This window comes from Acanthopagrus latus, chromosome 7 (assembly GCF_904848185.1).
Source record: "Acanthopagrus latus isolate v.2019 chromosome 7, fAcaLat1.1, whole genome shotgun sequence".
NCBI classification, from domain to species: domain Eukaryota; kingdom Metazoa; phylum Chordata; class Actinopteri; order Spariformes; family Sparidae; genus Acanthopagrus; species Acanthopagrus latus.
The window spans coordinates 6,416,054-6,443,510 of record NC_051045.1 but is presented as its reverse complement, the minus strand read 5'-3'; the positions used below and the strand labels follow the sequence as shown (position 1 = coordinate 6,443,510).

The window sequence follows — 27,457 nt, the reverse complement described above, 5'->3', positions numbered from 1 at the left end:
GATTTATTAAGATAGATTTGATTAATAGATAAATCAATTTACTTGATTAAGAACATAATCTGCAAGATTATTTTGTTGATCAAGTAAATTGATTTATCGGCAAATGTTTTAACTTCAGATCTCCTTGGACCTTGTAAATGAAGATTTCACCTTCTTACTTTTTGATTTAAACTACATCAAGGGATTGATCATTTGATAATAAATAGGGATAAGATGATTATTAGGGAAAAATTCAGCATTTGTCAGATTATCGGTGTCTGTTTTTGTTTTTTTGTTTGTGTCTGATTGTGTATAAAATAGATTAAAGGGGCGCTACGTCGCTTTGGAGACGATATTAATGAGGTACTAATATAAACTCAAATATTTATTTTGAGCTGTTCTCAGAGGAAAATAAGGTCCCCTGAACATTGACGCTAGAAAGGTGGCAGGGTCCGCCACATAGAAACAAAGTAAACAGTATGACGTTGTGTTGTTCTTTAAGGTTTGTTTATTCCGTTTATTCAGTCATGAAAATAGTTTGTTTGGGCAGAAAGAAATCAGTCAGTGAAGATCTTTCTCTTCTGATTAAAAACTTCAAAAATAAATTGTAGACCTTTTAATTTAAAAATGTCCTCTACGTCCCGCCCACATCACTATCTGACTGGTTACAAGTGAAAGCCCGTGAATAAAGAATAATCTGAATCTTTAAGGTATTGAATCTTCGAGTAAATGTGGAGGAGTGGAAGTGTAAAGTAGTAGGGAAAAATTGGAAATACTCAAGTACCATAAAATTGTATTTAAGTGTTATTTTTTGTTACTGATTTTTATTTTATTTTATTTTATTTTTTCATTTTGACACCAAGAACTTTTATTTTCACTGAAAATGTAAATCAGTTCCAACCATCAGTTAACAGTCACCTTGATCACTGCTAATCAGTCCATTTCTAATAATAAATATATATGTAAATATCTTTTTTTTTTTTTTTTTTACAAATGAGCTGATGCTCCACAATCCACCCTGGAATAAAGAAGCACTCCTGGTTTATGTGACATCCTCATGGAAACATCAACATCTTACAAAATGACACAAAACCTGCAAGAAAATCACAGTCTGGTTCCATTTTGGTGGTGAAACACAGTGTTTGCTGTTTTTCCTGCAGATGTTTTAAAGCTGTTCATGGATGCTGCAGGACGGGGGGAGGAGGAGGAGGTGGAGGGGGAGGTGGAGGAGGAGGTGGAGGAGGAGGTGGAGGGGGATTCCTCTCTTGGCATTCACCGCGTGCCTTAATTGTATGGCTAATAAATCAAGGTCCGCCGTGAACACGAGGAGCGGCCCCCTGGTCCCTGATGGAGGGAGCTGGAGCTCTGATTCGCGTCTGATTGTGACCATCACGCACGGAGACACACAAACACAATGACTCGACAGGCCTGAGCGCCATTAAACGCGATGCATATTTAAAATGTCCTCACATGAGATCTGTATATTACAGGCCACGCATGAAACAAGCCTCGAGCACAAACATCACATTTAAAACACACATCAGTCCGCCTCCTCCTCTCCTTCTTCTTCTTCTTCTTCTTCTTCTTCTTCTCCTCCTTGTCCTTGTTATCACCTCCTCTCTAACGCCGTCATAATGAGCTCCTCAGCTCCTCAGCTCCAGCTCCGGTGTGCGCAGCTGCGCGCCTTCATTCCGCAACACAGCAGCTGTTGTTCAGCTCCACAGCTGACAGTCCTCGGTGGAAACATCCCTGCGCATTATGTGATTTAAAGAGGCGGACATGGAGGTAAATGCAGGCCGAACAATAGAGTCCCCGGTGCTGGCAGCGGCGCAGAGAGGCGGCCGGGCCCGGTGCTGGTGATGTCCTGTCAGGGCTGTCAGGAGACTGAAGACGCGCTTCACGTCGGATCACACCTGCGGGATGAAGCTGCACACCAGACTGTTTGTTCTGCTTTCTCTTTGTATTTAACATTTCTCTACATCAAAGCCTCCCTGTCCTGATGAGCGTGCTGCCGGGTCCTCATAGGCTGGAGCGGTGACGTCATGACGTGAATCCACTCCTCGCTGTCAAACGCTAAACGCCGCCTGCCCCCATTAAAGCGTCCATCAGACCATCTTAATGTCCCGTGTGTGTTCTCACGTATCTCCAACAAACAAATCCTAATGTCCTGTATGTGTTTTCTCATGTGTCCATCAGAGGACAGAGGAGCTCTGTGGGCTGTGACAGGCGCTGACCAGGGTGCTGAAACAAGGACAGATAACATCTATATGGAAGACCATTTCTGCCAAACAAAAACAAAAAGATGTCAAACTTGATGGAAAAAAAATATTCCCATAGTGAGTCATGATTATCAGATGATAAGTCAACTTTTCTAGCTAAAACATTCTGAGATTTAAAAGTCAAAGTTAAGATAGAAAATCTAAATTAAGATATTAAACTCAAAATTATGAGATAAAAAATGATGAGATTAAAAATTGAGATGATAGTCAAATTATGAGCTAAAAGGCCAAAGATTAATTAAAAATCTAAATTATGAGCGAAATTTTAAAAATCAACTTAAAAAAGTTAGAATTTTAACTAAAAGGCCAAAATAATTCGATTAAAAGTAGTCTAAAATTATGATAACTCAAAATAGTGAAATGACAAACTCAAAATTTAGCTGAAAGAACAAAATTATGAGATGATAAATCGTATTTTTTTTAATCTCAAAAAGTAATTTTTTAACAAAAAAATTACAAGCTAAAAGATAATTTAAGTAAGATTTAAGTAAAAATGTTACTAAAAAGTCAAAATTATGACATAATAGGTCAAAATAATGAGCTTCAGAAACAATGTATGAAATAAAAAGATAAACAAAATGAGATAAATCCAAATTATGATATTAAAAAGGGAAAATTCTTGGCTAAAAACGTTGAGCTAAAAAAACAAACAATGAGATGACAACATTTTTTTATTTTAAAATGGCAAAAACTTTAGCAAAAAAAAAAAAAAAAAAAAGATCAGCTAAAACTCAAGAAAACTCAACAAACTCACAACTCACAGTTATGAGATGAAAAATCATATTTGTGATTTTATTTTAAGAAGTCAAAAAATTGAGCCAAAACAACCAAATGATCAGCTAAAAGTAAAATTTCAAGATATAGAACCATGAGAGAATTATGAGATCAAAGAAATTCAAAATTATGAGCTAAAAGCCAACTTTTCTTAGCTAAAAAGTAAAAATTTCGAGCTGAAAAAACAAAATGATGAGATTAAAAAAATCTTAAAAATGCAAAAATGTTAGCAAAAGAAAAAAAATAGTATATTAAAAATTCAAAACAATGATATATCTTTTTTTAAAGTCAAAATTGTGAGGTTAAAGGTCAAAATAATATCAATATTAATTTATTAATAAGTCCCAAATGATCCGCTAAAAGTTAAAAATTTTACTATAAAAAACTACAATTCCAAATTATCAACTTAAAGTCAATAGACTTAGTGTAATTTATGATATTAAAGGTCAAAGTAATGAGATTATAAACTCAAATCAAAATAATGAGCTAAAAAAAATCTCGATCATATTAATCAAATTCTGAGATTAAAAAAACAAAAGTATGAGTTAATAAATCCAAATTATGAGATGAAAAATCCAAAAGTAAAAAAGTCAAAATTATGAAGTAAAAGGTCAAAATAATGATAATTCAAAAACAAAATAACAAGATAAAAAAGCCAAAATTGAGATAAAAAATATATATATATTTTGAGATTAAAGTAAAAAAAAAAAGAGACAAATAATAAAAATTGAGAGTTTAAACAATCTAAATATTGAGACAAATAGTCAAATTTCCGGATAAACATTTTGAGACAAAGAGCAAAAATATTAGACAAACAGTAAACATGTATCTCATGATTCTGACTCATTACTATGACAAACCATTGGAAAACTTTATTCTAAGCAACGTTAAATTGTCAAACTTTGATCTCTTCCTGGTGGGATGGGTTTCTCCAGCCTCCCTCTGTAGCCACATTCATTTAAGTTCAGTTGGTTGTTGGACTGGTTGCTGCTCTTGTATAGTTTGTTTTTGCATAAGTTTCTCTATTTTCTGCACTCATTATGTCCTTCAACTGATGTAACGACAGCTGGGTGAGTCATTATAGTGTGTTTACAGGTCTTGGGAGTAAAACTACATAAACATCTGTGCAAACAGCAGTGAAAGTGTTCGGCTTGTGGCTCCAGAGGACGCTGCATGTCATCTGATAGGATTCACATAGAAAAAACAAACATTTCTTCATCAAAAAGAGTCTTTTTAATATATTTCAATCACACATGTAGAAAAGTGTCATCATAGCCAATCTGTACAATACCACAACAACTGAAAAGCTTTCTTAAAAAAAAAACATTTCTGTTGAATAAATATTTAAAAATGTGTTGTTATAAATATATGTAGAAAGGACTGTTTCAGAACACAAGTCTTTGTTCACACCTCGCTCGTGAGTAGCACCTCATTGGTTTCAGTGTATCTGAGTATCTTCTGGTTTGGTCCTGAAGTCTTCTTCCAGCAGTTCTGATAATAGACCGTCTTAATTTGGCCCTTTTAAAGATTTCGCTATAATTAATCCACCATCTTTGCAACCAGCAACTCACATTATTCCTGTAATAATTTTTAATGTAAACATTTCAGTGAGCGCATCCAACTTTCTCCATAAAATATATCAAACACTCACAAATATTTGCAGCATGTGGTCACATTTAGTAGACAGTGTTTTCTAAAGTGACTCACGTTAAACACAACACAACAAAAACTTGTGCACAACGTTCAATTTCCTTCATTTTCAGGAGAGGAAGTGTGCAGCATTTCCAGCTCTTAGGATCACCATAATCAATCTTCCTTTGTCCAAACGTTAATAATAACAGCCATTCAACACTGCATTATCACCTTAATGTGTCGGTAATTCTTTTTGCATTGTTCACAGCCAGTTTCAGCAAAGAATAAAGTCCAAATTAACGTTAATTCGACTGACTGTTGATACAGATTTAATTTGTAATGTCCGGTCACACAGTCAAATACGGACTGGTATTTGAAACACGGGGTCAAGACAAGTCCATCTTTCTGTGTCCGTCCATGTCAACGCGACGAGCATCTCCGAAGATGAGGAAAACCCCGAGGCCTGTGACATTTATTAAAACGATGAGTGAGAACACGGTGACCCACGACTGCGTGACCTCAATCAGGTAACCCGACAAGGAGACCACCACCAGTCCTGTGCCAAACACACCAAGGAAAACAGAGTCACGTGAGATCAGTGCAGGAAGTTACGACAGGGAATTTCAGGCCAGATACAAGGACGAGATGTTGGCAGTTTATGTTTCTGCAATTGAATTAAAATCCCAAAGTGACTTTTGTTCCTACACCTAACCAGAGCATAAGCACAGCGCTGACACATGATACAAAGTAAAATTGAGCATATAGACATTTGAAAGTCAGCAGTATGAGAAAAAAAATGTCAGAAATGTCCACTGCCAACATTTATTCTGGTGACTGGGTTGAGAATTTACCATTTAATTCCAGCTTCATTAGTTAACAAGTACAGGCGCTTCCTGTATCTTGAAAAAAATGCATAAAATAAAAAAAAAACATAGATACTTACCCATAAAAGCACCACACATGTTCATAAAACCTGTTGCAGAAAGGGAAATATTGATTAAATGTCCATCAGCAAAACGATTATCACAGTTTCGTGACACATAAATACAGACAGAGACTCACCGAAGAGGGCACCAGCACATGATGGGGTCAGATCCTGGACATTCACAGTCACGCCACTGAAACACAACAAATGTCATCACATCAACAGTTAAATCAACAAATAAATTATATAACAAGAAGCTCTAATTTACTTTTTTACAACATGATAAAAATAGTCTGTATAAAAAGTAAGTCTGGCAATAGTTCATATTTTTATCATCGTCAGCAAATCCACCATTTTGTTGGAGGTGCAAACAAAGAGGCCGTCGGTGTTGAAATCGTCATCAATCGGCTTATCACTCATAAACATTTTGTTTTGGCCGGTGCTAGTGTAAAACCATGATGACGCGGTGGAGTGCGAGCTGCGAGAACCATCATCAGATGAAAAGTGAAGACACGAGCGACAAATATGCGCCTCTTAAATTCCTGAGCCATGAACAAGAGCCCGAGGGAGGAGCACTGTGGTGAAAAGCTGCTCTAGAAAAGATCCAGTCAAGCCGGGGCCGCACTGAGTGATCGGTCCATCAGCCACTGGGTCGGTCAACAGTCTCAAATGTCTCTGTTGTCCACTGGTGGAGATTCTTGAGGATCATTTAACTAAATGTCACCAAGGACTTTGTTGGAACAATCCTTCAGTCAAAAAACGTTGCTCAAAAACAGAAAAAAAGTCATCAACTCCATATTTTCTCATAAAAGGCATCTCTGTGTCTGCACCGCCAACAATATGGCAGGTGTGTATTCATCTGCTGCAGGAAATAGTCCCCAAAAAACCCTCAACATGTGTGGCGGGCATAAATGACATCTTTTTGAATTAGCAGGTGAGCAGATCATGAATCCATTTTCATCTTTAGGTAAAACTTTTCCTTTAAGCACACAGACAGAATCTTTCCAACAGTAACGTACCCGCTGGTGAAGGTGCACAGACCAATCGCAGTGCAGACGAAAATCAAACTTGAGGGAAATGTGACAGCTCCAGACAGCAGCAGAATAAACACGCTCGATGCACCCATGGCAAGGAACTGAGGATGAAATGACAGACAGGTGAGATATTTAAAGGAACAAACAATCAATCCAAAACTTCCAACTTGAATATAGCACTCACACCAGCAGACTGACAAACAAGTTTGATTTCTTCATACATTATATTTATGTGAATCTATCACTTCTGTAGTGGAGCCTCACAGGTCTACAGGTCTACTAAGTCCTAAGCTCGACAGTTAAAATGTGCAAGCATGTGAAGTACGAAGACGACTCAGAGAACAACAGCCTGCCGATGAACGCTGATGTAAACTATCTGCTGCTCCACCTGACGAGTGACGGTTGATCGTGTCTCCATGTTGGAGAGCTGCGTCCTCAGCGTACAGAGTTTAAATACACCTATTTCAATACCATAGCAACCTATTCAGATATATTGATGTCTGGACCAGAACATTTAACCTGATCACTTGCAAATAATAGTACAGACACTCTTCAGACACCACATTTCATTGCAAAAAAACATGCGTATATCAGCAATTAAATCAATATCAGAGTTTTATACTCTCTAATATTGCTATCAAGTATCAGTGGGGCTTTACAACAAATCAATAAATCTTTACTTTAATCTTTAAACTTTAATGCTGGATGTCAGGTGGATCTTTTTGTTTTGCCTGAGCTTCTCCCCCCTCCAGAATATCTCTGCACATCCATGTATATGTGAACCTCATTCGGCCCATATAAAGAATTCCTCTTCAACAAAAGGTACATACACTTCTGTGTCCCAAAACAGTGGTTCACAGTTCTTCTACGTGCCCTCCGGAAGCTTTTAAGGCTTGTATACACATGTTTGGAACACACACGAAAAATTTGAACGTGAACGGCTCCACAGCGAGCCAGGACAAACCTTTACACCACACACAGACACGCCTTTCATCACATACACAAAATTATATACAGGCTTTTTTTTTCCACACTTACCTGCATAAACTTTCTCACATATGATACACGATATCCTACAGAGAAAGAAACAGGAGATTTTAATATATTTCTGTTTCTATGAAAAAAAAAACTGATAAAACAACAGCAACACAATGATACAGACTCTTGTTTAATACCTTGGTTAATGAGATGATCTGAAAGACATCCTCCACCAATTCCTGATGGGACTGCAGTAAACCATGGAACTATGTTATACACCCATCCCTGCACAAACAGTCGGGTTGGAGAGAAACACGAATCAGTTTTCTTAAAGAATTTATTCAGTGTAGTGTACTTGGCCTCAGTCTAGAACCTGGAGTGTCAGGGTGGAACAATCAAAGATTAAACAGATCAGCACCTTTATCGGCTTAATGACAACATATGGTAGAGAGAACAAATACCTTGGCATGTGGAAACGATTCCTCAAAGTATGTTGGCAGCCATGACAATAAAGTGTAGGAAGTGCTGGAGATGCACATGTGAGCAAACACCATGGCCCTGAGGGAGAAGAGAGGGAGCTGGGATCAGGCCGAGAACTCAAGCGAGCACGTGTTGGATGAACACTGAAGGACTGCAGAGTGTGAGCTTTACCAGACAGATGGCACCGTCAGAAACCTCAGAGCACGCATCAGTGACACATGTTGAGATTCTCTACTCAGCTGTATCGGTTTGGGGGCGACTTCACCTGAAGCACACACACGACACGTTATGTAACGCTGTTGTATAAAAGTTACAGCCTCTTTTAGCAACATGGCACAAACTAACACGGCTAGCCACCATTAGACCTGAACACAAAGAACAGCTGAAGCTGATGATAACGTCATTAGTTTACATAAACAAAACACTCTAGATGGAAAGAGGTCAACAAAGTACATTGATTCATCCTTACTGGGGCATGAATGTGTGTCACCTAATGTCATAATAGTCCATCCAACAGTGGAGACGTTTCATGGAAAAAAAACACAAATGTCAACCTCATAGTGGCGCCTGAGGGAAAGTCAGGGGATCGCTTAAGTCGTCAGGATCAGTCTGATTGTCTGGGTCGATAATTACAGTCGCCAAGGAGGTTGTGTTTGTCACGCCTGTGTGAACAGATTTCAACAGAACTTAGATGGAGGACGGGTCTCATCCCAGAAAAGACCCCCATTAACTATTGGCTCAAATCCAGATAAATGATTGACTTGACTGATTTATTTTTTCTTTGACATTGCGAGATGAGAGGGAGTCTTTCAAAATGTTTCTAATTTCTCAGGGAATAACGTATGGATCTTGATCAAAGAAAAATCAGGCTTGTTTGATTTAAACTGGACTCACTCTGGCTCTGATGATGCATTGTTTCTCAGGCTGTAGTCTAACTCACGGTCCCACCCACAACTCTATCTGATTGGTTACACATCACAGGTAATAGCCTGTTAACACTTAATAATCTGCACTTGAAAAGTAACTAGTTACCAAAGTTATCAAAAAGTTACATTCCATCATGTACGGACACCAAGATTTTAACTTTTACTGCCAAACAGATACAAATATCTTTTATCGGCCTCCTTGATTACTGATAATCAGTATCTGAATCTGACCTGGAAAAAGTACATTAGTCGAAATATCATGGAATACTTTAAGCCGGTACCTGTCAGTGGTGGAGCGACCGACACATGTTGCCACTGTGCAAGTGTGCTATTAAGGAATTACTGAAAAGTGTAGATGCTTTACCTTTTAAGAAACACCTCCAAACAATGAATGCCCAGAGGCCAGACAGGAAACCAGAAGCGTAGAACACGCTTTCCCAGCCATACCGGTCCAGCAACAGGGATGCCAACGCGCCCGCTAACAACATTCTGACAGAGAAACACAAAGACAAAGATGTCACGAGAGATAGATAGGTGTGTTAAAGTACAGATGAGTGTGTAAGTTTGACCTACCCGAGATTGCCTCCGGCGTTCATGGTGCTCATTAAAAGCCCTCTCTCTCCCTCCACTACACGCTGGGAGCAAAGGCTGGCCAAGGAGGGGTAGAAAACACCTGGAAGACATTAGAGGACATGGAAAATCTGTGAGCTGGTACAGTTCAGTCACAAACTGTGATTCACTGGAGCTTTTATTAAAAAGGTTCTAACACTTGGAAGAAATGCTTATTCACTCAGAAGCTGGATGAAGTGATGGACACCACTCTCATGCCCGCACAGTATGAAATGTAAAGCCAGAAATGGGTTAGCTTAGCATAAAGACTGGAAGTACCTGGCAACTGCTCTCAGTGCAGAACTTCTTATCCATCTCTCAGCAAGAAAATGAACTCACTTATCTAACAAAATCTCAGTATGTCTGTCTGTCGATAAAGTTTCTTGACAACCGTTCATCCAATCGCCCTCACACTCACCTGGTGTACAAAGAGGCATGGTCCCTCCGCTTTTTCAGAAAAATACATGTATGGTAGTGTGATGAGAGAGACAAATTATTTTTTGATTTCGTTTGAACCGTGCCATAAATTAAGATTAAACTTCAAATAAAAATAGGATGTTTGTCAATTTAAAAAGATACATTTTCAGTCCCACAGAGTCAGTTTGTCATGAAACTACTGACAGGTAAGACTCTGAAAATTTGTCCTTAAAGAGTCCACACACCCATCAGTTGTGTGAGTGACGCTGTCAGTGTTCACTGAAACCCTACAGTCCTACCTTACAGTCTTACACAAAATTAAATGACACTTCGCTATCATTACCAACTAGGACTTTTTATCTTTTTAATTGACAAACATCATATGTGTAAATCATGGCACAATCCAAACAGGATCAAAATGTATTTGTCTCTCCTCATTGACTACCGTACAAATTTATTTTGTAATAAGGTCCCGTGAGGCAAAATAGCTGGGGTGCGACTTTGCCTTTCTAAAGCGCAGTGTCGAATATAAAGTAGTTTAGATGAGCGGTTTTCGAGAAAGCTGAAAGTGGAACAGGCGCTTGCACTTGCATCTGAAAATGTTGTACTACTCCTTTAACTGCTTATTCCTACACTGTAACCGGTACGGTGCTCACCCTGCAGGAGTCCCATCAGGAATCTGGCCAAAGTCATGAGAGCGGTGGTGTGAGAGCCCATGTGGCCCAGCAGAGGCGTAGCGGCTGTGATGAGAGCCCACGAGGTTGCAGACATGAACAGGACGCGCTCTCCTCCCATTCTAATAAACGACAAGCATCACAGAGTTAAAGCCTGAAAAATCCAAACCCAAATAAACACTCAGTCTTCCATAAAGTTCATTGTTTGAATGGAGCCATGTGAAGTCATGCTACGCTATGTTCAGATGCTTCACTTAAAGGTGCACGAAGAAATTTTAATCAGGAGGAAAATCATCACGCCTAAACAAACTAAATAAACGAACCCTCTGTTTTCATGACTGAATGAACTGAATAAACAAACTGAACCTGGAGGACAACACAGCTTCATCCTGTTTTACTTTGTTTATATGTGGCGGACCCTGCCACCTTTCTTGCTTCAGACAGTGTTCTGGGACCTTATTTTCCTCTGAGAGCAGCTTGTTCATTCAGTTATGGGAAAAAAAAACATATTTCTGAGTTTGTATTGTTACCTCACTAATATTGTAAATATAAACATTCAGAGTTTAAATTTCTTCTCCAAAACTATATAATGGCCTTTTAAACTATCAATAGACAACATTCGTTAGTACCTTTATATCTCTATATCTCTTTTCTCAGTTAATCAGCTTTTTTTTTCCACTAAGTGATTCAAGGTTCAGGAATATTCTGCAAAAAGAGAGAATTTGTTGTCACAGTTAACCAGAGCCTGAAGTGATGTCTTCACTAAGCTGTCTTTGCATCATCAACAAAAACATTTTCATGTTTTCTCTGCAAAAATGTTACTTTGTATAGTAACTAAAGCTGTGAGATAAATGTACACTGTACACTGTTTAATATTTCCCTGTGAGATGTAGTGAAGTGGAGGTACAGAGTCGTAGTAAATGTACTTAAATACATTCGAACACAGGCTGCTGACTTGCTTACTTGTCACTGGCATGTCCTCCCAGGATCTGAGTCAAACAGTAACCCCAGAAGAATCCACCCAGTACCAGCCCAGTGTCGATCTTACTCCAGTTCAGAGAGGCTGCCATGGACACTGCACAGACCGGCATGACCATCCTGGCACAGAGGAGCAGGCAGGTTCCCATAAAGAGAGTCGGGATCCATTTCCGTGCCAGAGGTCTACAAGCGTGAAGGGAAACAGGTTTTACTTGATGATGTAGAACATAATGGATCAAAATTGTAACCAAAGCTACTGTAACTACAGAGGTAAAGGTCAACAAACCAACACACACACACAACAGAGCAGCACCACCAGATGTGCTCAGTGCTCTGTAGCACTAAGCAAAAGGCTATCACCAGTTTCTAACATGGTCACAATAATTATAGCATGAAGCTGTTTAAGTAGATTTATTTTTTTAATTAGCAAATATTAACACTAAACACATGACTGAACTGATTCAGATCCAGAATAGATTTGAAAAGACAATATTTACATTTTACCTTTTCTTTCACTGAAATCTTCACTGTAGCTGCTAAGCTAAAATTATTAGCATGCATCCCATCTGACACAGACAAGCTGGACCGTGCACTGAGGTTGTAGATAACATCTTTTAATAATCAATTGGGGATCGCAGGGCTTTCTGGACACTTGGATTATGCCAGAGTACCTGCAAAACGGCCATTTTATGGGTTTTTTTGGGGGGTTGTTTAATAGCCAAAGTTTTAAAGCAAGTGCCGTTCTACCTCAGCTGTTTTGGAGAATGCTGCAAGGCTGGTTTGTTGTGAAGCTCCAGTAATGTTTTGTGGACTTTGACATTTGACCAGACATTCCATCAACACGAGGGTGAGTATAAAATGGATTAATTTTCATTTTTGTGTTTTTCCCCTGAGGTATCTCTATCAAAGGTCATAATCAAGACCAAGGCTCGTCATCGTACAGTTTAATTTGGTCCACCAGATGTAGTGATTAAAAAAATACAATGATCATGCATGTGCTGTTTAATTTTTGGGAATGCTCTTTGTTTATGCACTACCTTGTTGTCATGCTCTCAGCCTGACAGGCAGCGTTACAGTTTGAGCAGGAAGTCAGTTAAGGGAACTTATGATCCTAGTGCTACTGTGCACTTCAACAATACCAATCAAAGTTTCAAGTTTATGCTCCCTAAATAGTGAAAGAACTTGGCCACCCAATCAAGACAGTTTAATAAAAAAAATATATAAAAATGTCAGCTGACAAGTGGTGCTACAGAATAAATCACTGGATTACTTCCTTTGGGGATCATACATTTATGTTTCCCAAAGTTTGAATGCGATTAATCCAGTGGTTGTTGGAAATATTTCAGTCTGGAGCAAAGCACTGAGCCAACCGGCAGACTGACATTATCATCCACAGTGTCATGGCACCAGTATAGCTAAAAACAAACAAAGGTCTTCTCTTCTAGCAAACTACCAGCCATGCAGATCATTATTTGTCTTTGACATTGCAGTGTCAGTTTATATCGAGGTATCAATTCGTCTCATACACATGGTTTACGTTTTAGTCTTTTAAGAAATCGTTTCACATAAATACTCTGTGATGATATGAGGGTCCTCGTTGTTCCACATTCTTATTCTTAAAAACACCACTTGTCTTTTATTTCAGATACAAGAGTACAGCTTGTTAAAAACAACAGGACAGCATTTAAACTAAATCTCAGTGTGGTGTTTTGAGGCTGTCTTAGTCTCACCTGGGCCACAGGTGTGGGTCTTCTGCTTCCTCTTCAGAACAGGCATTAGCTGAGCAAATCTTAGGATCCAATATAGAACCAATGTAGTCATTCCTGCCGTCTCCTGAGGTGTGCTTGTCAGCCATTCAGACAGCACTGGTTCCTTTTCTGTCGTCTGTGAAACTCTCTCCTGTGGAGAGAAGTGCTGCCACTCTACCTCATCTCTACAGGCAGACGAGCCGAAACAGGTCGAACTTGTTGGGACAAAACTTAAATTGAGCACCTGATTTGCAAGGCTGACAGCTGAGGTCTGGGCAGGGTTATTACTGGGTATAGCATTTGCCTACGCCTCTATGTAAATGTCAAAGGCATATTTGTTAATCATAAAGCTGTCGGTTCTTATAAACATATTCGGTTCATGATATATTTTACAGCATATCTTAATTATCAGTGGAACTTCCCTTAAAATCTGCACACATGAAGACTCAGAAAATGGAGAAGAAAGAAACAGCTCTTGTATGGTTCACAAAAGTTTTGTTTATTTTAATAACTGCAAATCTGATCTTAAAAATGTTGAATAATAAAAGGGATGTGAGCTCTCTGGGTCTCAGTATTTGTCAAAGCCAATATCTATAAAGACAATACAACCTTAAAAGAAATTAAGGATGGACAACTAGCAGCAAGTTTGTTGTTTTTTTTTTTATAAAAGTAAACAAACAAAATAAACAAGCACAAGTGCCTTTCCCCATTGAAACAAAAAGATACACTTACATGCAGATAAAGTTAAAATACTAACGGCATTAAAAGTGGCAAAATGAACAGCAAGTTCAGTGAACCTTTTCAAGACGCCTTCAAAATTTAAATGCATTTGATCTTTATATGAATGACCAAAAGAGCCAATGAACCAAAGAATCTGTCCAAGTAGATTTCAAATATTTCACACTTCGGAGCTGCTGTGATTGACCCCGTCATTCATTTGGATCTCTTGATCGGAGCAGCCCTTTCTCTCATCGTCCCACCTTCAGTGAGTTTTGGCAGAGCTTTCGCCCTTACATCAACCCTTTGTAACATGAAACCAAACGCAACCATTAGAGGCACGTTGGGGGAAGTGCATGCTCAGTCAGAAAGCTATCTCCGACTTTATCATGTCAATCAGGACAGATTTCACTCTCAAACATTTGCAAACCAATTTATCCCTTAGGCGCCGTACTGTAAAGGGACAATCAAATTTCAAGGTGTAGGATGCAAGTGGTTGATTCTTTAGCAAATCTTCAAACATCATACTAAATAAAAACATAAAATATTATATTAATTAAAAGTATATTACATTAATAAACTGTGTCTTTCCATTAATTGAAAAATATTCACATTTTGTGTAAGAAATTTAAATTCTAAACTCATTTCTGATTTGAAACAATCTAGACTCTTGCAGTGTGTCATCTCGATCTAAACATATCTTCACTAGAAAAGGGCAGTTGTGTGTCTGCTGTTTCGAAGTTTAAACCATTACAGTTGTTCTCCCCTTCATCCAGAGGAGCTCAGCTTTTGGCTCCACGCATGCCTCACTGTTAACATTGCTCATTTATACCATCATCTCTCTTCCTGGCAAAATAAAGTCTCGGTGGGGAAAATGGTCACAATAAATAATACTACTGGCTTAGGCATTAGAAAGACAAAATATAAAACAGCAATTTGAATTTTGTTGTCTCTGAGATCTATCTAAAAATCCAGGATCAGTATTTAAACTAAATAATTTCTGTCAATTTGCAAATAGAGCAATTTACAGTTTGCACAATGAGTTAAGTCTTACTTCTCATGGATGAAACATGAAAAAACAATGTAGCATTTGTTTATACATATATGTTACCTGGTTGTCACACAGTCACTGACTGATCATAAATTAAGGGGGCGAGGAAGGTGGCGGTTCTCTGCTGTTATGTTCACTTGGGATCCTCGATGGTGCCCGTGCTAAGGTCAGTCATTTTGGGATATTTCACCTTCTTCTGGTCCAGCTCATTCTGTGCCCACAGCAGTAACTTCAGGAGTTTAGCCAGTTTGGGCGTTGACTCCCTGTTTTCATAGTCCAGCACAGCTTGGTTCACCTCACTCCACACCTGTACATCAAAGTTGGTCAAATTAGAGATTTTTTTTTCTTGTCCACCCATTTATCTCCTGCATTCACTGCTCTCTGAATGGCTTCATGTGGTCTGACACAAAAGGAATGTAATCAGTCAGCCCAGTTTCATTTAAAGGTTCTTTCATGCGTATCCTGTTTATGGTCAAACAAACTTTTGTGTGTTTGCCTGTTTGCTTAATATCTGGTATAACAGCTGTCAAGTAAGGTGATTTTTTTGCGTTTATTTGAACAGCTAAGTGTACTATTAGATCTATTTGCTGTTTCTGAACTGTTAAGGAAGCAATTAGATAATAAACAAGTATTATAAGTGATTTGTGTATAATTTATTTGGTTAACATGGTGACAAGTATGCTTCTCAGTAGTTGAGCGTAAAGTTTTTTTCCCTAGTCAGAAAGTAAAATGCAACTGAAACAGCAGAGTGCTCTATCCTTCTCTGTGTGACCCCACAATAATACCTCCTGTAAAAACTTGTTGAACAAGATGCTTCATTTCTGACATGCCTCTGTTTGTAATTACAATAGAATGTAGTTCATCTGGGACCTGATGTGATTTAGAAATTAGTTCCTTGTTTGTGTGTCATATATTGCATAGCTCCTAACCTTTTTTAACAACATGTGAAAAGTCAATGATTTCACAGCACAGCCATTGACTGCTGTTGAACATATCAGGAGCACCAGTCAAATTTCTTATGCTTTCCGTTGTTGGACAACAGAAAAAGAAAATATGACCCACAATCATGGAGGCGCTAATTTGCACAGGACTAGAACAGACGTCCTCTACAGTTATTATTGTGTAACATTATCTTTGATCTTTTATGTTTCTTACAAATGTAGAAAGTAGACAAATTAACTGTAAACTATGGTTATAATTTGGCTTCTGAGGAAGAGATGCTTCATTTTTGGAAGTTGTTTAACATCACATCCAGGAGATTATGTCAGTAAATATAAGTACAATACAGCTTACGCTTTTCCTTTGCGAATGCACACACACCACGACCATGGGGCTAATAATAATACTTAGAAAAATCAGTTATTTCTTCATGAACTCTTTGTGACAAAAGGGAACATAAATAGATGGCGACAGGACTTGACTACTCAACTAGATTTTCCCACCGGGTCCATGTAACATTGAGCAGCCTGTGGATCAGAAATAAAAAGAACGGGACTTCTGATACAAAAACAGCAGTAAAAATATCAATTTGTTATAATAATAATAATAATAATATTACAGGGATTACTAAAGATGTGAATGCTGCCCATATTTGTATCCATCCATCATCTGTACACATTATATGTACGCCGCTTAATCCTCTGCAGGGTCGCGGGGCCATATTTGTATTCAAATAATGAGCAGAAACAGTGAATTGTAACCAAATATCTGAGTAAGAACTCATGAAAACAAACAAACCTTTTGCCGCTGCATCATGTTGAGCAGGTCTCCAAAGGGTGACTCTTCTGGGTTGTCAAAGGCCAGAAGGGCTAATGTTCTCTCCATCTCTGTCAGACACTCGCGGCTCTCCTCTCCCTGCTCAGCCAGCTGCGTCTGGGCAAACTCCAGCGCTGACTCAGTCTCCCTTAGCCTGATTAACTCAATCAGATGTTGCTGCTGCAAGAGTGGAAATGAAGCACAGGCAGTGAATGATTAAGTTAAAGCTGTATCTAGTGTCACAATATTTACCTATTGAACAAGAACAATAATTCATTATGTTCAGTGATGGCCTGGCCTGGGTTCTCACCTACAGGGGATGAACGGATCTTAAATGTTCTAAATACACTTAAGTACTTTTGCTGTGCCTCAAACTCACTTAAGTGAAGCCATGAAATGCATAATTTGGTACCAACTACTTTCTACTCGCCAGAGTTACATACTAAAATGAGAACTACTGATGTTATCACAAAGCTCTGTGCACATATACCTGCAGATGAAAATACAAGTATCGATTGGTGTCCAGCAGCTCTGGGTGTAAGCTGTTGATAAGTGCAATAGCTTCCTGTATCTGTCCCTTCAGGATCATCTCTCTAATCTTTATCCTTTCATCCAAAGAGTCCAGGTCCACACTTGGCTCGATCCCAGACTCCATCCGAAACTTCTCTGCAGCCTCTTTGAAACCCTCTTGAACACAGATGAGAAAAAGACACAGACAAACAGGCAAAGGTGTTAAGGACATTTAAGAATTACTTACTTTTTTCTTTTTTACTTGTACAATCTGTACATTCAGCTCACAGTAACTGCCTTCCAGCTACATGCCTCACCTGTCACCAGGTAATTCATAATGAGCCGATTCATGTCCGCCCTCTGTATGTGAACATTGTTTAATTTGTCCATCCACTCTTCTTTTGTGATGTCTTCTGGCTTTTCAGCATAACTCATCATTGGGATCCTGGAAAGAGGGAAAGCCATTGGAAAAGCAGCCAAACGTGAGCAAGACTGACACAGCTTGGTCACAGTTTGTACCTACATGAACACTAACGTTGCCACCGTGCAGAGATGGATACTGAGGACTGAGCACAAACATGGACGACACACACTAATGGCAAAATGACAAATTAATACCAAAACAACAGACCCGATATTTCGGCGCGTGAATAACGTCTGAGAGCTTGCTAGCGCCACTAAAAATTGATTTTTGAAATTCTCCGAGGCTTCCAAAACAAACCCATTTCCTCCTGGGCAACAGCCCTGGCTAGTTAGCAGACTGTGTGCGTTTACACAACTTACCGTGCAAACACAAGGTCCGGCGATTATCCTTTCTCTGCAGGCGTGAGAAGACAACAACCAAACAGCAGTGCGAAGTCCTGACAGTGCTTTAAGAAGAATAAAAACTGTAAACTGCGGCTACACAGTCAAGCTTTTCGCGGCTAGCTAACTAACCAAGCTAATGTGATAACCTCGCGATAGGAACGTCAGTCCTGCGAGCTCTGCGATTGGTGGGGGCAGTGACGTCACGGTTGCCGAGGAACAGTTACAGTCGGTGCAGCGAATCGTCCAAATCTGATCTGCGGCGAGTACGTGATGTTTGTCTGTTTATATATATTAAAGGCTTTATCGCTCTCTTTATAATTAAAAAATAATAATAAACATCAGTAACACAGATGCTCCCATACAATGTCTGAGGGTTCACTGAGTGGTTTCATGGTGTGATTTATGCCGTGGCCCAGTCACGACCTCGACCTGATCTCGGCTGAACTCCTTATTACCCACTCAGGCAAAATTGAGCTCAATTGGGCAACTGACCCCCAAGCCTGAGATCCCGAGGGACCCCATATAAAAACCAAGGTTCAGGCTTACTGCATGTCATTTTCTTGTTTTTTTGGGGGGGGGGGGAACATAATTGCCTACTTGTGTTTGTAAGGGAAGATGCAACACAACAATACAATATACTAACCAGTAATAGTAACTAATAAGAATGATGCTGATGTTGCACTCAAAAAATAATTTGCTATAATAGTGACTTTAGAGGATCCTGAGGCCCAGATGTGCTGTTGCGCCTTTATTCGTATATGGTGGAATAGCAATGCAAGTCCTAGGAATTATATCTGTATTGAACTTCATGGTTTATGTCCAGTGCCATTGCAGAAATTGTGCCCTTTGTGCACAGGCAGAGAGGAGGGTTATGGTGGGTGTCTTAAACCTAACTGCACTGTAGTTTTCATACACAGGTTTAGTAGAATAGAGGAATTTTAAAAAGTGTTGGACTTAAAATGGCTGTCAATTGAGCACTACCTGGGTTTTATTCCTAAATAGACCTTCTAATCTGCTGACAGGTTTGATGTTCTACGTGTTCATTAGCCTGCTGTAATTTGATTGAACAGTCTACATTATCTTGGACAATAAACCACATGAGCACAAACTATCAAGACGACTAAAGAATTCAAACTAAATTCTAACACAAGACACTCAAATAGTAATGTCCCTGAATATTTACATGTAAATATGTAACCATCTAGTTTTAACACAAGACGTAATGCAAAGTGTCACATTTATTGCAATGTTAAGTCTGATTAGATTTATTAAATTCAGATTTATATACACCCTATGTGTTTATGTAATTGGCTATTACATATAAAGCTAGGCGGAACCCTCTACATACATAATGTGTTTTTTAAGTGTTATTTATTAAAGTTTTAGACATAAAAAAAAATTAGATTATCCAGGAATGACACCCGAGTTGACTGACTGTCCCACTCACAAGGACAAGTAAAACTAAAAGATGAAAGACACAGATTGTTATGGTTAATTCATAGGAGCATTACTTTTAGACTTTCTTTTGCTTCAAGCTCAATGTGAGATTAGCCTCTATGGAAATACAAGACACAGACAAAATAAGACCCTATGTTTTCTTTCTAGTATCAAGAACTGTAGGTTGAATACCTTCCACATCTCAAAACTGCACTTCATCTGATAGACAACATTTGAGTGGTAAAGCAATGTGGGTCCTTCTAATGTTGGTTTCAATCCTGTGTAGAAGGCCTTTGATGATGGCACTCAGTCCGATAGGTCTTTCTCATAATAGAGATTTTGTACCTTGGGCACCTAATGGATGTCAGCCATCATACAGTAGATTTTGTAATAGGCTTCATCTGTGCTTTTCCTTCTATGATGTGTGTCATGTTTTTAATGTTTTCACCTTTTATTGGTCTAACACATGCCTAAATCAGTCTTTGGATGTGTGTGAATACTATGCGCTGTATATTCTCTTTTAAGTCAAAATGTTTTCAGTGACAAAGGTGAAGATCAGCAATGATGAACACACTGCATGTTTTTGTCAGTGACATAAAAAAACATTAAGTTGATGTTACACTAACAAAAAGATATTTTTACACAAATTGAAATATCTGGATTATTAGTGAAATATTATTGAGTTTGTTCTGTAGATTTTGCTACCATTTGTCAGGGCCAAGACAGCTGTTTCTTGTCTTGCTATAATGGACAAATCCCTGACCGATAAAGCCTGTCATCTGCAACAGAAAGCGACCAGCATATTTCCCAATAAGTGTAACTTTTTCCTCAAGTCTGTTAAAGTCATGCCAACGCAATGAAGCCTCTATGTAGCACAGCAATTGCCTTTTACTTCTAGGGATTTAATGTATGCCCCGAAAATCTCAAAAGTGGCGTTCATCTGTTAGTATCATCTGGCTGAACAAAACGAGTAAGTATGAAACAGTATATTATTCAGAAATATTTCACTATCTAAAATATCCTGTATGGCTATGCTAAATGCTAATTTATGGGTTCATATGAAGTTTAAGATGTATCTTAACAAGAGGAAACACCTAGCCTGCCTCTGTCAAACCTGTGTCTCTAAAATAAAATACTTAAAACATTACATTTTGTTTGCTTAATCCGTAAAAAATAATCATGTGTCTGTATTTGACGGCAGTGTTTCTCTCTGGGCCAGACTAGCTGCTCACTTCCTGGATCTCCTTTGGTTGCCTGGCGACCGCTCAGGGTTGTGCTAGCTCGACAGAAGCTAATTGTAAAACAGCAAACGGTCGATTTTACACTGACAAAAATATATTTTTACACTAACTGAAATATTGGTGATCATTATTATAATATCAGTAAGCGTGTGCTGTAGATTTAGTTAAGCAAGCTGTTTCCAGTCGTTATGCTATAATGGAAATACAATCTGCAACAGAAAGCGACTAGCGTATTTCCGAAAATGTGTAACTTTTTGCTTCTAGCCTATTCAATCAGTGCTAAGTGGTCTTAAATAATTCCCCCTTTAAACAGTACTAGCGTTAGCGACTGTGTTTGTCCACAATAAGCAGATTTCGGCTCTCCTCCGTGTGCTCCCCGGTGCTGTAGCTGCACTTTGCATCCAGCATCCTCTCCATCATCCCAGCGCTCCCGTGAACGCGCACGTCGGGTCGCCATGGGGTGTTCTGGGGGCGGAGCCAGCGTACTGCTGCAGCTGTCCATGGTTGCGTAGTGAGAAGCAGAGAGGGTCCGGGTACGTGCGAGATGCAGCCATAGTCACGCTACACTGTCTAAAATCATAACCTGCTGGGATCGCTAGTGTTGCAGCGCATCAGACTCGACTGAAAGGTGAGACCGAATCGTGCATTTCGCCCGTTTCTTTTTTCTCGTGACGCTGCCCCTTGCCCTTGAAAATTAGTGCTGACGATCCATCCCCCCTTCTTGCATCAAGAACAGGCCAGGAAGCAAACCAACATGGATGCTGTGCGCTATAGCACTGCTGCTGATGATGCTTGCAGAGAGATTATGCTCCTAGCATCGTATTCTCAGACTTTAATCCTTCTTATAGACAATTGACATCGGGATGCGATCCGTATCAAAGGATAATTTGACACCCATATGACATAGGAGACGGGTTTTTTGGTAAAAACGTTGAAAAAGGCCACACAAGGGCTTAAAATAGACCACTGCCTATTCATTTGTGTCAAGATGACACCCATTTGGAAGCAGCTACATTTTCAGGGATGGCTTTATTCTTTCTTTACTTGCAGCTTGAGTCTGATGAATAATTTTCTTTTGCAGCGTGGCCGGCTGTGTGGATGTCAGTTACTGATTTACTTCCAGCAGCAGAGGCAGTCAGTGGTCCTCCCAAGATGTCACAGTTTAAGTATCATCATGTAGAAATGTAGCCGGACGACTGACATCGTCGGCGCGATTACACTGAAAACGTGTGAAAATTGAATGACTGCAGGAAAATGGAATAAAGCCAGTGTTGCAAACAGAGGTGGATCTCTCCTCACATCGCCTGTGCAGGACAGTTGTATTTAATGAGACGGACCAGCTGTTGCCTGCAGTCAGATGGATTCAATCACACAGGCCTCACTTTAGTTGAAGGCCGGATGTATGTCACGATAAACAGGCTTTCTTAACAAACAGGCCTTGCTTATGAAGCAGTGCGTTTAGCTTCCTGTTTCTGTTCCCAGCTTGTGGACGTGAGGCATCATGGCAGAGCACCAGAGGCAGCGCTCTCTGTCCACCGCTGGTGAGTCTCTCTACCACGTGTTGGGAGTTGAGAAGGTGGCCACAGGTGATGACATCAAGAGATCTTACAGGTGAGGCACCCCCCTCTTCGACTCAGCCTTCCTTTGTCACGAAACCGAAATGTGCGCTGCGATTCTTTTTATTTCATTGTCTTTTCGCCAACTTTCTACACAGGAAACTGGCGTTGAAGTTCCACCCTGACAAGAATCCTGACAATCCAGAGGCAGCAGATAAGTTCAAGGAGATAAACAACGCCCATGCAATTCTGAACGACCCCACAAAGCGTAATATTTATGACAAATATGGTTCTCTGGGACTATATGTGGCCGAGCAGTTCGGAGAGGAGAATGTCAACACTTACTTTGTCCTTTCAAGCTGGTGGGCAAAGGTAAGACTGAGCAAAGGCTTTGGTCAAATTTGTGATTTCATTTTTTAGCGTATTATTTGCTCACACATTGACTCCTCATGTCCTCCCATGACTCTGCTTGCCTGCAGGCTCTGTTTGTATTCTGCGGCCTTGCCACCGGCTGCTACTTCTGTTGCTGCCTGTGCTGCTGCTGTAACTGCTGCTGTGGAAAATGTAAACCACGGCCTCGGGAGGGACAGGACCAGGAATTCTATGTGTCCCCTGAGGACCTGGAGGCTCAGTTGCAGTCTGACGAGAGAGGTGAGACTGAATCACCTGCGTCGCCACTCCCACTTTGAATTGGTCAGAGGGGTTATTAACAGGAGGGGGCTCAATGCAAAGGTGCGTTCTGGTCGTCTGGTGAGTCCCTGCAAAGTGGACTACACAGGGTATTTAGCCATGTTGAGTAAGATGGCAAAGCGTAGGAAGCAGGAAATGCTCAGTTCAAAGGTGCTAACTGTGTGGGGACGAGCTGATCAGCTGTTCATCACGTGACAAGCAAAATTACCCATCAGTCACTGAACAATGGAGCTCACAAAGGAGTTTACATACGCTGCTGTAGCTAATGTTATCAATATTCATTTGACCATTTAAAGCTGCAATATGTAAAATTTCAAAAAATAACTTGATGTTGTCAATTGAAGGTGAAGACATAATAGTTTTGTGCTGTCTATGTATCATGATGCCAAGTTATCTAATGAAGTTAGCACGCTAACCAGCTAGCCTCAGCCCATCTTGATCCAAAGTGTCTCTGCAAGCTGTGTAAACACCAACACTCCACCGCTGCTCCGAGCTCCCAGTCAGGACCGCTAGCTGCACGGCTCTCTGAGCTTACCAAGGGTGTTACATTAAATCTGGACACAAGGTTGGTGGCGGAGCCCCTTTCATGCCTAGTAAAGCTGTACAGTGCCGTTTTAATGACTAAAAACTTCAATTTCGCATTTTTGAATATACGCGGATCTTCTGTGTTGTGCAGCCCGTGGAGCGCGTACACGAGAGACTTCCACCAGCTGAGATGACTCAAATGGTGTAGCTAATAGCTATTGGCAGTTAAAGTTAGCAGCCATTGGTTTTTGATCTGGTGATATGCTGCCCCCTATTTGTAGTGAGTTTGACTTCTGCATATGGCCAATTCATACATATTGCACCTTTAAGTAGTTTAGTAGTTATCATTTATTTATTCATATATATTCATTTTTATATTTCTCTTATATTTCTTGGAAAACAAGCTTTTTTGGACCTTTTAACTATTCTGGCATTTTTGCTCGTTTATTCTCAGAAGTGCTGACGATGGTGACAACAGCTATGGTTCACCTGACCTGTCGTTAATTAAACTACCACAGAGAGGCTTATGGGACTGTACAGTAGTCGATGGGAAGAGACAAATACACTTGAATTGTTCATTGTGCCACGAATCACAGATATGTGTAGGAATTTTGCTGAATATCCTAAACAGACTACACAAACTGAGTGCAGTTCACAGAATGCAACTACTGAAAATGTTTCTGTTTCAGAGGCTGGGGGTGACCCTATAATGCTGCAACCATCAGCCACAGAGACGACCCAGTTGACATCAGATGGGCACCACTCCTATCACACCGACACCGGCTTCAACTAACCCCTCCATCCCCGTCAATCCTGGCCTGCGGTCCTGCCTGCTTCCCTGCTCCACCTCGATGAGATGAACGAAAAGAGCGATCCATCTTTTCACTTCAGAAAAGGGAGCCATGCGGAGGAGAGGGACTAGTAAGCATGGCCCATGAAAGGAACTAATGAAGTCACACTCCTTACACCCCTCCCCCGATTGGTCCACAATGTAGTTCCCGAGACAATAGAAACATTAAGTTGTTTCTTTGTCGTTTCTTTCTTTTTGTATTTCTTGGCCTTTAACCTCACAGGTCGCCTATCCCACTTCCCCTTTCCCATATCTTGCATCATGGTGTAGCATGCACTGTTTATAAAACATGGTCTCCAGATTTTCTTTCATCTTTAGCAACATTTTTACTTTGCAAGACTCATAATGTAGGTGCATACATATGTGCAATACGTTCAAGCAGTACAGTTCACAAGGAGGAGGAGGATTAGGGGGTTTTGTGCTAAAAGAAAAAGGAGAGCCATGGCTCAGGGAGGTGCTGGTTAGAGAGAGATTTGTTTGTTTTGCGAGGGCGGTCGGTGCCGTCATTAACCCTTCATGAACAGAGCTGTCATATGTTAGTGCAGTTTTTACTTCTGATTTGCAATCAGCACTGTTTTGGTTGAAGATGCCACCTGCCTTTGTCAGACCTACAGTACGTCTTTGGCACTGTGTTTGTCTTTAGTGCGCCCTCCCCGAGTGTTTTTAATGTGAATCATGAGGTTTGTAAAGGCACAGAGCTTTATTTGCAGACATGATTTCATGAATGCCTGCTGGCGTCACATTTCTACTTTAGTAATTAATTAGTATTGGCTTTTCTCTTCTCTGCCTCAGCTTTGGTTCAGCTCATTCTTGCAGGATAGAGCCAACTCTCCTGTCGGTCCTGCAGCACTGAACAGTCGTCATGACAGTCGGTTTTTTTATGTAACGTTTATGTTGGTTCATAACATCTTGAATTCTATCTATTATGGCAGGTTTCAGCCCAGTTGGGTTTCTTACAGTGTCATGATTTAATGTTGATATGCTGTTCAGAGATAAACCTAAGAAGAATTTTTTGTTTCATCTGATTTTGTTCCTGTTGCTTTTCCAATCAGCTGTTACATTTGATTTATCAGATTTGTTGACATCGGATCTCTTTATCTAAAGTTTGTAGGGCCGAGTATCGAATTGATACTTTTATGGCAATGACCATGTTGCCTCAACATTATCGAATATCGACAAATGTCTTGTCATTCATTACCAAATTTCAATACCTAAGGAGTTGATATCATCAGCGTCAGTGAGCCAGTAATCTCGAGGCGTGCAGGAAAACATGAGGTCACACCCAGAGACAGGGCTCACTACAGGTATGTCTCATGGAATCTTTCCTTAAAACGAAACCGTTATCAAATTCAGGGTATCAATACTGAGAATTTTATCGATACCTAGCCCTAAAAGTTTGGCAAAGCATCTCCAATATTCAGTAATATCATGAGTTTCTGCTGTCTTTTTCTTTTTTATCTGTTAGTTTATAACAAAAAGCCAAAAGTTTTTTATTTCAGAGAAGTCATAGAAACTGAAAGATATTGCTTTCATCCAGTTACTGCAAGTATTTTTGTTAATTTATTGATATTGAGTTGTAAGAAGCCAAGGAGCTGCAGGTAACCCATCCGGCTCTGCTCAGAGGGTGACATGTTTTTCACTGTGAGCTGTCTTGAATATGTTAAGTAATTAATGTCATGTGGAAAAAAAAAAACATGTCACACTCTCTTCATAGCTGGGAAATAAAGCTGACTACAGAGCATAAATATAATATTTTATTATATTATAATTCTAATTATTAAATATGATATTTTAGGTGGTGAGGTATATGATTTTCATCATGTTTTTAGTCCTCGTGTTTTGAACTAAAGTCTGATGACATTTTGTCCAATGCTGTGATCGTTTATCATTATTGACTTTTTTGAATCCATGTAGAATAAGAAGCTCGTGAGGCATATCATCCGTGAGCCAGCGCTACAGGCAGCTCCAACTTAAATGATTCTATAGATTTTTCATACAACTGAATTTGCATATATTGCCACACGTTTGCAAATTGCCATAAATTGCCATGAACATCTTTGCCACTTTGTCAGTTCCATAACTGCTAATGATGTGTTTCAATGGTTTACAATTGGTGAGCTCCTGTTGCCCACCCTCTGCTATTAATGGTATGGATGTTGACCTCTGTGGCCCTTGTATGATGTTTCCTGTAACCCTTGATGAAACATAGATGTTCCTGTCATGGCTTTTTCATTGAGATACTGAAAAAAGCTACTGTAAATGTTATCAGTTGAATGCACTGTGTGTTTAAAAAAAGCTATAATGGATCAATGATCAGGAAATGACTCCATAAAAAGACAACATAGTATATAGTGTAACTATAGTGAAATGGTTATATGATGCATTTTTGGACTTTTATTTATTTCATACTTTGTCATGTTTCAAATGATGATTGGCTATAATTGGTATGATGTTGTATTGTAACCATTAAATTTAGCAAGGAATGGTTTAATGGTTAAGGTTGCTTGTACATACACTCAGCCTATATAAAGTATAAACCTTAACGTTTATGTTGTAGCATGGTAATTGTGTGTCTGGAAGAAAACAAGTGGATCATTGATCTGATTTGCTGTTGTTGAATAAATGTTCCTGAACATTGTGTCCTTATCGGATTCTTTCACACGGGCATAATAAAACATAAAACACCTAAAACTCTTACAGTTGGGAGGAGGTTTGATTGTGACTGACTGGATTAATGACGGCTACAGTGACTTATGTTAACACAAAACATATGTAAGACAAACCAATGTTATAATCAGTTATAACTGGTGATATTTTTTTGGTTTGCTCCTATCATGACGATGTATTTAGATCCTTCAGTTAAGAAAAAGTAGTAAAACCACACT

The 27,457-nt window shown here is 39.5% G+C and overlaps 3 protein-coding genes across 8 annotated transcripts; 1 reads left to right on the top strand and 2 right to left on the bottom strand.

Annotated features, from left to right (window-relative positions):
• Positions 1-4,976: 4,976 nt before the first annotated feature.
• Positions 4,977-13,652, bottom strand: LOC119022195 (solute carrier family 17 member 9-like). 3 transcript variants are annotated; one of them, XM_037102795.1, is made up of 13 exons: positions 13,416-13,652; positions 11,671-11,868; positions 10,690-10,829; positions 9,581-9,680; positions 9,372-9,496; positions 8,253-8,346; positions 8,063-8,159; positions 7,799-7,886; positions 7,662-7,696; positions 6,609-6,724; positions 5,727-5,782; positions 5,608-5,637; positions 4,977-5,220 (listed from the first exon to the last, which is right to left on the bottom strand). In XM_037102795.1, exons 1-13 carry the CDS (start codon positions 13,538-13,540, stop codon positions 5,051-5,053), a joined length of 1,374 nt encoding a protein of 457 aa, XP_036958690.1. In that variant the 5' UTR covers positions 13,541-13,652; the 3' UTR covers positions 4,977-5,050. The 3 variants fall into 3 exon arrangements, with proteins under 3 accessions (XP_036958690.1, XP_036958692.1, XP_036958691.1); XM_037102797.1 differs by lacking the exon at positions 13,416-13,652 and adding an exon at positions 12,183-12,506; XM_037102796.1 differs by lacking the exon at positions 13,416-13,652 and adding an exon at positions 12,190-12,506.
• Positions 13,653-13,911: 259 nt separating this feature from the next.
• Positions 13,912-18,466, bottom strand: LOC119023130 (glucose-induced degradation protein 8-B homolog). 3 transcript variants are annotated; one of them, XM_037104816.1, is made up of 6 exons: positions 18,250-18,466; positions 17,990-18,058; positions 17,784-17,911; positions 17,447-17,643; positions 16,939-17,136; positions 13,912-15,508 (listed from the first exon to the last, which is right to left on the bottom strand). In XM_037104816.1, coding segments are annotated over exons 2-6 (699 nt in total). In that variant the 5' UTR covers positions 17,992-18,058; positions 18,250-18,466; the 3' UTR covers positions 13,912-15,334. The 3 variants fall into 3 exon arrangements, with proteins under 3 accessions (XP_036960711.1, XP_036960712.1, XP_036960713.1); XM_037104817.1 differs by lacking the exon at positions 17,990-18,058 and having other exon boundaries at positions 18,250-18,464; XM_037104818.1 differs by lacking the exons at positions 17,990-18,058; positions 18,250-18,466 and adding an exon at positions 18,098-18,229.
• A 2,578-nt stretch (positions 18,467-21,044) lies between these two features.
• On the top strand, positions 21,045-27,210 carry dnajc5aa (DnaJ (Hsp40) homolog, subfamily C, member 5aa). 2 transcript variants are annotated; one of them, XM_037104819.1, is made up of 5 exons: positions 21,045-21,579; positions 22,434-22,562; positions 22,666-22,879; positions 22,987-23,158; positions 24,412-27,210. In XM_037104819.1, exons 2-5 carry the CDS (start codon positions 22,453-22,455, stop codon positions 24,513-24,515), a joined length of 600 nt encoding a protein of 199 aa, XP_036960714.1. In that variant the 5' UTR covers positions 21,045-21,579; positions 22,434-22,452; the 3' UTR covers positions 24,516-27,210. The 2 variants fall into 2 exon arrangements, with proteins under 2 accessions (XP_036960714.1, XP_036960715.1); XM_037104820.1 differs by lacking the exon at positions 21,045-21,579 and adding an exon at positions 22,098-22,117.
• The last annotated feature ends 247 nt before the right edge of the window (positions 27,211-27,457 follow it).

Bases quoted from the DNA above. Each gene is read 5' to 3' on its own strand.
- LOC119022195 (XM_037102795.1), bottom strand. From the start codon at position 13,540: ATGGCTGACAAGCACACCTCAGGAGACGGCAGGAATGACTACATTGGT. The intron at 11,869-13,415 runs GTGAGACTAAGA...TCACGCTTGTAG, and splicing joins GACCCACACCTGTGGCCCAG to ACCTCTGGCACGGAAATGGA. The intron at 5,221-5,607 runs GTAAGTATCTAT...TGTTTGGCACAG, and splicing joins CATGTGTGGTGCTTTTATGG to GACTGGTGGTGGTCTCCTTG.
- LOC119023130 (XM_037104816.1), bottom strand. The intron at 17,137-17,446 runs GTATATGTGCAC...CCACTCTTGCAG, and splicing joins ACTTGTATTTTCATCTGCAG to CAGCAACATCTGATTGAGTT. The intron at 15,509-16,938 runs GTTTGTTTGTTT...TTTGATGTACAG, and splicing joins ACATGATGCAGCGGCAAAAG to GTGTGGAGTGAGGTGAACCA.
- dnajc5aa (XM_037104819.1), top strand. From the start codon at position 22,453: ATGGCAGAGCACCAGAGGCAGCGCTCTCTGTCCACCGCTGGTGAGTCT. The intron at 22,880-22,986 runs GTAAGACTGAGC...GCTTGCCTGCAG, and splicing joins TTTCAAGCTGGTGGGCAAAG to GCTCTGTTTGTATTCTGCGG. The intron at 23,159-24,411 runs GTGAGACTGAAT...TTTCTGTTTCAG, and splicing joins GTTGCAGTCTGACGAGAGAG to AGGCTGGGGGTGACCCTATA.